Here is an 11,629-nt window from a genome sequence, read left to right on the forward strand (position 1 = left end):
GCTCGATCGATCCAGCGAGACTAGGCAGCCTATCTCGCCGCCCGATCGATGGATCCTGCTGGGACATCAAAGTCCTCCAACCCACGGTGAGTTTGCTGTTTGGATCATCATCGAACCTGGCCCCAGCCGTCTACTCCTAGATTCTGTTCAATATTTTCTGGAGCTGTGCTTGATCATACTTGCCTTGTTCCCTCGTTGGTTTATGTTGAAGAAATACAAATTAAACTTGCGATCTTGATCTTATTATTATATCTTTGATTTAGCTAGGCACGTAGCGATCTAGCCATATTAGCAACCCTGTCCTATATCTTCACCCTTGCCTCGCTCTAACGTTATTATTTTAGCTGTGGACATTCTCCACTCCTCCTGCGACCCTCATTTTTGTCTAGGCAATGTCCCGGCGCATTCCTTCATCGCCAAATCCGTGGCATCCTTGTTGTGGACATTGCGGTCATCCTTTTTAGAATACCTCATTTTCTTGGCTACCACTCATCTTCTCGATCGGCTTTCCAAGAGCAAGTACAGTGGGACGATATAAACAGACTAAATAGAGTACCATATCATATTATAGTTAAAGTATTATATATTTAAGTGGAGATGAACTAGTAGTTAATGATTCTACCATACATACAATCAACTATCGTATGGACAGGCTATTAGATTAACAGCTAGTTAAATTATTGGCCTTGCTCTAAGCTTGGCAAATAGTCTCTTTGGAAAACCACTTGTCTCTGGACTCTCTACGAGCATATATGGGAAAGAACAATCCACGAGAGAGAGAGAGAGAGAGAGAGAGAGAGAGGAATGGGAGCAGTCAGGCCTGTGAGCGACGCCACCACGTACCACGCCCAAACCCACCAGTCCACCACCGTAAAGCTCCCGCGGCAGCAGCCATGGAGGATTCCCGGGGCCAATCGCGCCGCCGCGGCAGCCGCCACCCCGCACCTGTACGCGTGGGGGACGGTCCTTTGTGGGGAGTCCCAAGCACCCAAGAGGAAACCAGTTTCGGGGCCGGTGAGAGCGGCCTCAGCCGCCGCCGCCGCCGCCGCACCCGGCGATCTGGGACCCGCTCCTAGTCCCAGGCATCATCCTCCGCTGCGCCGCCGGTGGACGGCGGTGCCGCCGATTCGGATCTTGCTGCCCGTCTCCCGCTTACGCTGTGGCGAGCTGGAAACCCCAACCAGGCGTTACCCTACTCATCTGCACTGCGCTCCGAGTGAGTTCTTTTCTTCTGTTCCAATTCAGTTGCCGTAGGCCATCTCTTCCGAATTTACCGAGGAACAATGTAGAATTTCTTGCAATAGCACCCTACCTTCATACCCCCCCCCCCTCCCCCAACACCACCACCAAAGTAAAAAATATTTTTCCTCCTTTAACTTTAATCCTAAGTCCGAGTAAAATTGCTAATTGGCGTCTTTAGTTCGCTGTCATGATGGGATGCAAATTTTGAAGTTGCTGGTGTTTCTTGCTCCCAAAAGATTGCATTTTTAGTGGATTGTGGAGGATGTTGCTTGCCTGGTTACAAATGATTAGTGTTAAAAGAAGCATTTGTATCGCCCTAATTAGCCACTGCGCTGCTTCATTTGCTCAGCAGCAACCATTTAACACATTCTGGGCAACAGGACATCACTTGCTCTGTGAACCAACCTGCATATACTAGAACAAACAATATGTATATCGAGCCAGATGACAATGAATAAGCAAGAAATGAACAATCTTGTACTGCACACAGCTTTGACAAGCTAGGCTGCCTTTCCAGACCCTTCTAGCATTTCACAATTAAATAACACCTGCAGGGAAAATAATCTTTTTAGGGGCTTAAATGCATCTGACGCCCTTCGAGAGATCCGCAAACTTTTGATGTGTTCTAGCTTCACAAGCTCGGAAATTGCATAGAACTGCTATCCAGAGTGTTTTCGAGTTGTTTTTGCTCCCAAGAGATTCCATTTTTTTTTCCATATGAGTGGGTTATGGAGGATATTGCTTGCATATTTATAAATCATTTCTGTTAAGAGAACCATTTCAAGCCTCCTAATTTAGCCACCAAACTGCCTCAATTGCGTGTCGGCAACACATTCTGGGCAAGAGTGTGCCACTTGGCCTGTGAACCAAATTGCATTACTATAAGAAACACCATGTGTATCTACTACCTAGCCAGAGGTCATTTAATAAACAAGCAATGAACAGTCTTGACCTGTACCCAGTGACAAGCCGTGCTGCCTTTTCAGACCCTTCTAGCATTCCGGGATTAAGTAGCCAAAAGAAGTTCTTTCAGAGGATCCTAACTGTACGAGGCTTTTTGAGGGACTTGGGAACTTTTGATGTGTTCAGGCTTTAAAGGCTTGGAATTGCATAGGAATGTTGTCCAGCAAATGCTTTTCCATCCTAGCTGTTATAAAAGAATTCTAATTAACATACTTTCTTGCTTTTCATGGTGAATTGGTGATAGAACAAGATTGCTTTTCCTAGCTGTTATCTTTATATGTTTGTTACTTGGGTTGTGCTTATTTCTGTGACAAATTCATAACACCTTTCTCCTAGCTATTCTTTGCAATGATTGCCATCTCTTTTTAATATGCTTTGATCAGGGCAGAGGAGTCTACCCGTGAGGAGAGAAGCAGTGAACTTGGTAGGGCAGTTATAGATTTGCCAACAGTTGAGGCGTTATCATTGAGTGACCGCCCACTCCTGTCCGCGAGTGACTCATCTTTTATACCTCAATCAACTGAGGAGAAGCCCCCAAAAGATTCAGATGCTGAGTATGTACAATTGTAGTGTTTTTAATGTTGAGTATTATGTTGTTTGCTATCTGACGCATTTCAAATACAGTAAAAATAGCCAGAAGCATTAACTCACAAAATTTTTTTTACCTGCACACACATGCATTAAATAACATAAAAAGCAATAGAGTGGCCCAAGTGGATATAATCTAAGCTTTATACTTCATAAGTTCATATGTCATTTTTCTAACTTCAAAAAAAAAATAGCACCGTCAACACATAACTTGCTAAGTGGCGTAGAGTTGCAGTGGATGTACTGCTTGTTAGCATGCATAAGCAATCCAAGTGACTTTGGTAATAAATATTGTTAGGCTGCTATTGGCTGTTCATTTTTAGTATTCATGTCTTCTGTTGTTTTGAGGAATCAGAAATGAATGCACTTGCTCAATACAGTTTGCATTCCATAACCTTTTTGTTTGTCTAATTCCCTTTTAGATCCTAGTATATTACTTCCTTCTAACATATGGGCATGCTTTTATCCAGCAAGGAAGAATCAATGCGTTTGATGAGAGAATACTATGTCAAGAATCCTCCTACCAGCCTCGAGCAGGCTATTGATGAACTTTTAGCTGTTGAACATGCTACCCTTACTGCCCTAGCTGCTGAGTGGGGTACAGAGCCACCACCACCAAGAAAACCATTCCCAGTTGATCAGGAAACCCAATCACTTGAGGCAGAAGAACATGCTTCTGCTGCAGTTGCTCAGCCTGAGAGTATAAATCCAAGACAACCAAGGTAAAGGTTTTAACCTATTGGTCTCTTATCTTTCTTTTCTCATTGTATTGCTGTGACTTTCTAGTGCTCATAATTAGCATCAGTTTAATTTTTCCCTAAGCATTTCCATTTTTTTATCGAGTGTCAAATAATGTCCTTTTTATATATATACAACTATATTGGTTGTAGGGCATGTGGTTTAAATTTGGTCTGCCATAATTCGGTTTAAGTTGGGAGGTAACCAAGATAGGACCCTGTAATATGCGTATGTGTTATAAATTATCCAATTACCTCTTTTATGCTATACATTGATATATTTTACCCTATTTGTTTTTTTTACTCGGTGAAAATTGAGGTTGTTGGTAAGTGCGTATGTCTCATTGGGCACCATAGTTTTGTTCTCTGCAGTGGCTTTTCCTGTGACATAAAATGGATTGGGGACTTTGGCAATGACAAGTGGAAAATTTCTAAACAGGGTGCATATGCAGCAACATTTGAACGTATAGCTAGTTTGATTCAATGCAAGTTTACTGTACTACTTTATAGTTGCCTAGCTATTAAATCAAATTAGTTGTTAATACAGCCATGTAGCTTCAATTGGAGAAATTATTTGAAAGCCTTGGCAAGTGATACATTTCTAAACAAGTTGCATATGCACCAACACTTATAGCTAGAAAATTGTTTATTCAATGCAAACATTCTATACTACTTTATCATTACCTACTGACTAAATCAAGTTAGCTGTGAATACAGCCATGAAGCTTCAATGGAAGAAATTATTGAGAACGGAAAGAGATGGATGCATGATGAGGTGATGATGTGTTTTAGAAAATATGCAGAGAGGCCGTACAGGGTAAGGTACACAAGCTAGATAGTAGATATTTCATTCTTTTAGAAACTGCAAGCAACTTTGCTAACAGTGTGGTGATTTGTTTTCAGATGCTTGAAGGCCAATTTGATGAACTTTGCCATCAGTGTTGTAATAATGTAGAGGATCATTACAAAGTCTTTCACCATTACAACTTCAAAGTTAAGACGAGAGAACCTGATTCAGCGGATTGGACGGTGAGATTATACTTTGCTGAAGTGAAAGAGATGTTTGGGAGAAAGTACTATTTTTGCTGGCCCCTACAACCAATTGAAGACGGTATTAACTCTTGTCTAATGAAACAATCTTTGAAGTATATGTGAATGGATATAGTGTTTTAATACATTCTGCCGGACATTATTCTTAATAGGTCCTTGTTATGCATGCATGAAGCAAGGAGTGGAAGACTTGAGGCACCCTGCAATAGCGGGTTGTTATGAAATGGGCTTCACTGATGCTACCTTGTTTGGGTATGCAGAAGATTGATGTTAAAACATGATGTTATTGAACTAGTGAGACTATGGCATTGTATCAAGTCCAATGAACTTGAGTATTGTAGTCGAAGTTCTAATATATATGGATGGTAATTTATTTTCTCGCACACTGGAAGCGTTGTAGACTATTTTATGATGATGATATGGTGAATTATTTTGTGGATCTTCGATGAAGACGGATTGCATGTTTGCATATTAATATAGTTTTCTGTGTGACCCGACCAAGCTAAGTGATTATTGCAAAAATCAACATATTTGTTAATTTGGTGAACCATGCTTTGTGATTAGTAAAAAACATACCTATCACTGGATCTCGTAACTTACTCTAGTTTTTGAAAACCGTTGAACATTAAATAATTTGATTTGGAAAATTAGGGTTACATTGTTTGGCCCTGAATTGTGGGGTGGTTTGTATAACGCAAGCTGGTAGAAGCAAGTTGCATGTTGTGGGATTCCATAATCTAGACCGCAAAAGCTAGACAACAGCATTGAGCATTTGGAATTGGATCACAAGTTAGATTTCACAATGGATCCATACTTCGGGTCATGTGCGGATGATAAAGATTTCACAAAAGTTTAAACTTGTATAGCAATAGCGCAATACTACTACTTGTTAGCTGGTACTGCATGGTGCAGTTGGGTCACCGGCATGTGGACCCGGCCCCACACGTCAGTGACCCACTTCCGGCGTGCCCTCCTCGGCTCCCTCCACCGTAACAAACTCTGCCTGCGCTCTTGTAAAAGACGGGAGAGACGAAAACGAAAGAAAAGAAAAGAAAAGCAAAGCAAAGAAAGTTGGCTCCGAGCAGGTGGTGGGAGGGAGGATGCCGGCGGCAAGGGTTTAGGAAGGGACGGCGACAACAGCGAGGGAGGGACTGGGACTAACGGGCGGGCGGAGGGGATTGGAAGGGCACGCCGGCCGGCGGCTGCGGGGCTTGCGAGCACGAGGTGTGGTTCCCGCGGCGAGTTGGCAGAGTTAGCTGCAGCCTTGGAAATAGCAATGGAAAATCAAGGCGGGCGCAACGGTGTGCCGGCCCGCGGTGGAGGTCGCCGAGGAAGGTCGCACAACCAACCCGAGCCAGAAAGTCCTGGTCCTGGCGACGCTGCTGGCGACGGTCATGGAAGGCTGACGTGCAACGGCGAGGAAAGAAACGGTCGCCGCGAAGGAGGTGGTGGCGGTGGGGGACGCGGAGGAAGGCACAACGGCGACGCCGAGGCCCCCCGCCTAGGAGGCCCAGCTTGCGAGTCGCAGGTTAGGCCCGAGGGCGAGGGTGAATCTACCGGCGGCGGCGGAGACCCAGCCGGCGACCGCGGTGAGCAAGGAAGGCGCCACAACAAGGAAGAAAGTGGCAGCGGCGGCGGAGGCCGTGGCGGTCATCGAGGGAGCCACAGCTGTGATGCCTTGCAAGAAATTCCTCTTCTTGGAAGTCGGGGCGGACAGCCAGGGCGGCGCGGCGGCGAGCAGCCAGCTGCCCTCCAGCGCGGTGGAGCCGAAGGGAGTCAAGTCGCGGGCTTTCCCGGGGGTGGAGTCGATGGCGGCGATGGCGAGAGGCAAGAAAGGCACTACGTAGAGAGAAATGCCCTCTGCGCCGCCGTGGAGCCGGAGGCGAGGGCCGCACCCCAGGTTACCCCGACGTTGCTGCCACGGAGCAGCTTCTTGTCCGTGGCTGTGCTCCCTTGGACAATCAAAGACATACTCGACGAAGGTCTCTACAAAAACAAGGTACTGATTGCACTCAAACCTCACCCGTCCCTGGTCATTCCATTCGTATGGTTAGCTGCCTACAGCAGACCTCAGCGTGCAGTGCAGTTGCGCCGGCTGATTTGCTCTGGTATATGATTAATTCATTAGTTTATAGTCCAACAGCCGTATTGCGACTTAGTTCTTGTTCTTGTTCTCTTTAGGTTCAACAAATTCCTCCTGCATACGATTCAGTTGAGCAATTCGTTGATGTGCAATCTGTGTTACTTCTAGAGGAAACAAGATCTACAGTTTGTTCAGCAATACACAATCATGCAGAAATACAATACTGCCAATTGCTCTCAGCTAAGCAGTGTGATGCATCATCTCTATATTTTCTAGATATTGATCTTCCTAAGACCAGGTCTACTCAGTGCCATCACATATTCAAAGACTTAGACGTGTGTCTCCTGAGTTCTGCACCTATTGGAGACTCTACTTTGGATATTCAGTCTTGCTCCCTTGCAATTGTAACTGGAGTTGGCCGAGATATCTATTTTCAGAGGAGCTTTAGAGTCCAAGTGTCCAACCATAAAGATTTTCAGCCGGAAAGCATTAAGTTTGTTAGTTTTTTGACCAACATAAGAGTGAACATGGAAACCCCCAGTGTTCTTTCTGGCCACGATGAGAAAAACTGCACTGCTGTTCAAGCAATCCTTCGGTTATACAAAGTGGTAAGTACTCATTTCCAACGCTCTTTGAAGTCTAATTCCTGAATGAGATTTTTCGTCCTTTTTTTTTGCTATTTAGGTTGGAAAAAATTGCACCATTTGTGCTGGATTGACTCATTATCAAGATGGAGTGCATTCAATCAGCCAGAAAGAGGGAGATTATGGTATTAAATCTGTCATTTCAAGTCTTAGATGTTCACACCAGTATAACACTCAGCTAGTGTGGGCTCCTTCAGGATCTCTAAAAGGTTGTATAGGTACTCTTATGAAAGATTTTCCACATCTGAATCTGAAAGTCCTTATTTGCCTTCCAACTGAAGCTTGTCTTCCTGACTTTTTGGTGGATATAGAGGAATTTTTTGGTTCTTCTGATTCTGATACACTTAGTGATGTTATTGTGCTACACAATGTTAGGAGTATGGAGAACTGTAGCAAAATTCAGAAAGCCTTATTGGAAAATCAATCACAAGAGCTTTTTTGTTGTCTGACACAGTCCATTGGCTGGATGAAAGCAATGTCTGGCCTCCTAAGCTTGAGTGCATTTCCTCACACACGCTGCCCAGTTTTTGAAACATGTGAACGATGCAGCATGTCTAAATTGTCTCCATTCTCTATCCAATTATTTACAAATAAGTTTCGCACATTTTTGGATCATATTCGTGATTCTCTGGCTTACCTTATCAACCATCCTTCAGCAGTTTGTTTGCCTGAAAAAGATAGTGGCAGCCCTGTGGATCTACTGCATCTCATGGAAGAAATAACTGAGGTTTTGTTGGATAAGGATTTGACGGATGACTGTGTTGCAGCAGCATTCGGACTTACATCTGCTACAGATGTTATTGCTACAGATGAAAAAAGGATTGGCTGCATAACAGTATTGGATGAACTCATCAAGTCTTTGAAGTTGCCTCAGTTAAAAGACAGGGATGAAATTGACGGGTTTTGCATTGAACATTCTAGAATCATTATTACCACTGTTGATGGCACAAATAAGTTGCATGGCTTGGACATGGATACATTTGATATCCTAATAATCAGTGATGTTGGTCGAATTAAAGAATGTGATCTGCTAGTCCCTCTTCTGCTTCCTGTACGGCACATTGTCTTCTTTGGCGACCATCTTCATATACAGCCTTTAGTCCATAGCAAGGTACATATGTTTTCTTCAGAATATTATCATAGTTTGCCCCCTAAACTCGAAATAGACACCATACGTCCCTCGTCTCTCAAAACTGTTCAAATTACCCCTGCAACAGTTTATAGTAGTTTTGGATGTGGTTTTCGCTGATATAGCATGTGGGATCCACCAGACATCACCTCTACCTTTCCTTTCTCTCACTAACAATATGGTCCCACCCAGGAATCCCTCACCTCTTGTCTTCCTCTTCTCTCTCCTTTCTCCACGCCCCCTCCGCCTCCTTCCTCCTCTTATACGCTGCCTTCTCTTCTCACATGCTGCCTCTTTCTCCCTCACATGTATGCATGATATAGTTTTCTATCTTTTGTTTATATCTGGATTCCATCCATTTATAATATTTTAAGTCTTGACCAAAATAATCTTATGCCTTGATATCTAAATGAACTTTTTTCTTATCGATTATTAGATTTGTAAAGAAGCAGGATATGATGTGAGCATTTATGAAAGGCTGCAAAAATTATCTTCTGAAAAGCATATGCTCACACATCAATTTGTGATGCATCCACTAATATGTAAATTCACAAATGATCAATTTTACAATGGGAAACTTCAGAATGGTCCCAATGTTCAGTCAGTTGAGTACAACAAGGTGTTTGAATCTATAAAGTTTCCTATATATAGTTTCATGGATATTCCTTCTATGGAGTTGGTGCATTCTTCACAAAATGGAGATATCAATTCAGCTGTAATATATGGCATACTAAAACATTTTTCTGCAGGTATGCTTCTTTTGCTTTCATCTCCCACAGCACATTCTTCTTTTTCATAGATACTGTGTGCTACATTTTAACCCGGGTAAAATCTCAGTAGATGTGGGAAATTAGTGACTGCAAACTAAAAGGCTGTTAATCAATGGTTAATGGACTAATTGCCTTTTGATCTTTTTTTATTTGTTGTAGGTCTGACCAATACTAGTAAAAGCTTGAAAGTTGGTGTGGTGTGCTTGTCAGATAATGAAGCCATTGCTGTTAGAGATCAATTGAGCACTAAGAGAAAAATACACGATAAAGTGAATCTGGAAGTAAAGTTCATTGGTAACTTGGAAGGAGATCTATTTGATGTAATAATTGTATCAACAATTGTTAAGGATAATGTTCAGCTTAACAATGTCAACAGAAATAGTTTGAATATAGCTCACACAAGTGCGAGGTATGTGTCTACAGCTGACCCTCAACAACTTACTCATGCTATTATGAATATCTCTTACTATAAAACCATGTGTTGACAAATATATATATTTCTTTCTTGCTATAGAACCATATGTTGACAAATGTATATATTTCTTCAGACATTGCTGTTGCGTGGTGGGTGAATATGAGACTTTGATTCAGAGCAGTGGCATTTGGAAAGAACTTGTTGATGACGCAAGAATTCGAGGGCTAATAAAGCCGATAAAAGCAAACAAACTCATTCAGCTGATGAAAGATTTAGAAGTGAATACTGCAAATCACTCCAGTGATTCTAATTGTGGACTTTCAAGTGAACTGTGTGTGGTAAGTTTGAATATAAATACTAGATATATATTATCGTAGCCATAACTTGTTTGCCAGTAACAAGACATTGAGACTTGAGATATACCTTGTGAATTTAAGATGACCAACAATCAAATTATTTTCCAGAAGAGTACAAAATTTTGAATTACTACTTTGGTTATGTATGATTGAACAACAACCAAAATATTTCATGATCTGTATGGACATTTTATGGGCAACCACTTCTAAATACTTTTGTCCTCATTGGGTTGCACATCTCTCTATCTCTGATCAATGATTGCGATCCTCTGCAGCCAGGACAGGAGTTCACTTGGGCGGATAGACCCCAAGGGACTGAATATATTCTAGCTCATGTCCGGGACCAAAGAGGACAGCCAGGTATGTTTTTCATTATATTGGAATCTGTACCTGGCCTTGTAGATGTTATTTTGGTAACTCAATACTTGCATTTGAGCATTTTTGTTTATTTATCTTTACATGCAGACACTTGCACTATGCAAGCAAGCTGTGGAGCAGTGGAGTCACTGATGAAATTTCACAATGCGTCTTTGATACCTCCACAAGAATTTAAATGGACTTTTATTGTGAATGATTTGAAGAATCGGTATGAACAGAGTGTAGGGAAGTTACTTCAATCTGAGAACAAAGTTGACAGGGGGCGTAGGCGGCTTCGAGCTGTGCTCAAGAGCTTTAAAGAGTATGGTGTGAAGGCCACCAACGAATCTGGGACTGAGGTGAGATATGATTTTACTTCTTTTAATCAGCCATGGACAGTTTTGATAAGCCAAAAACTTGGTATCAATCTACTTCAAAATTTTCCATGGCACATATGCGCAACAAAAACTAACCAGTGCCATAGAATGGTTTGTGATTGAATATTTTTTTGGCCTATATATATCTTAGTGTAATATGCAGAGTTCTCGTGCATATTCGCGAAAAGATTTGGCGTGGTCAGCCCATTGGGAAGTAAAAACATATGCTTCTGTAGATACCATACTGCTTTAAATCTCCTACATTTCTAAAAAATGTTAATAGGTTATTTTTTTCAACTATAAACATCGAAATTCTGGTCGTGTGTTATGCATGTGTAAATACCGAATGCGCCTCGATATCATATGATATGATATGGAGTTGAGCACAGATTTGCGCTGTAATGTAATGTTGCAGTTTGAGGTATTCAAGATCCTGTCGTACGAGGAAGTGGCGCCCACGGACACGGAGCGGGTGGAGAGGCTCCTGGAGGAAGGGAACAGCTGTCCCGGAACTACTACAGCCTGAGGCCAGGCGAGGTGTACGTGTTCGACAAGGAGAAGCCGATGCTGCACCCCAGGTCGTGGATGCCGGTGTCCCACGCCGTGATGATGATCGGCATCGGGCACCAGCCGGCTGCCTCCAGCCAACTTTGCCACCACATGGTGATGCAGAACAGTGAGGGCCGGCTGTTCGGGGTCAACGGCATCGGCAGGGTCAGCAAGAAGGATGTCGACGGCCTGTACTTGATCGAGGTCGAGAAGCCCAAGCCGGAGCCGGCTCCTTGCAGTCAAGGAAAGCCGCTGAATGGCTAGCTAGCTTCTGATGTACAGATCGATAGCGAGTGACCGTGACCATGTCGAGAAGCTGATGCAGCGCCGCTATACTGTGCAGCATCTGATCTGATCTGATGAGGTGAG

At 43.0% G+C, this 11,629-nt stretch overlaps 1 protein-coding gene across 1 annotated transcript; it reads left to right on the top strand.

Moving 5' to 3' along the window:
- LOC112903290 lies at positions 1-4,986 on the top strand. Its single transcript, XM_025972529.1, has 6 exons — positions 1-86; positions 2,589-2,759; positions 3,264-3,515; positions 4,248-4,347; positions 4,434-4,641; positions 4,733-4,986. The coding sequence occupies exons 1-6, from the start codon at positions 49-51 to the stop codon at positions 4,846-4,848; spliced, it is 885 nt and encodes a 294-aa protein (XP_025828314.1). The 5' UTR covers positions 1-48; the 3' UTR covers positions 4,849-4,986.
- Positions 4,987-11,629: the final 6,643 nt, after the last annotated feature.

The sequence above is a fragment of the Panicum hallii genome, chromosome 8 (assembly GCF_002211085.1).
Source record: "Panicum hallii strain FIL2 chromosome 8, PHallii_v3.1, whole genome shotgun sequence".
NCBI lineage: Eukaryota > Viridiplantae > Streptophyta > Magnoliopsida > Poales > Poaceae > Panicum > Panicum hallii.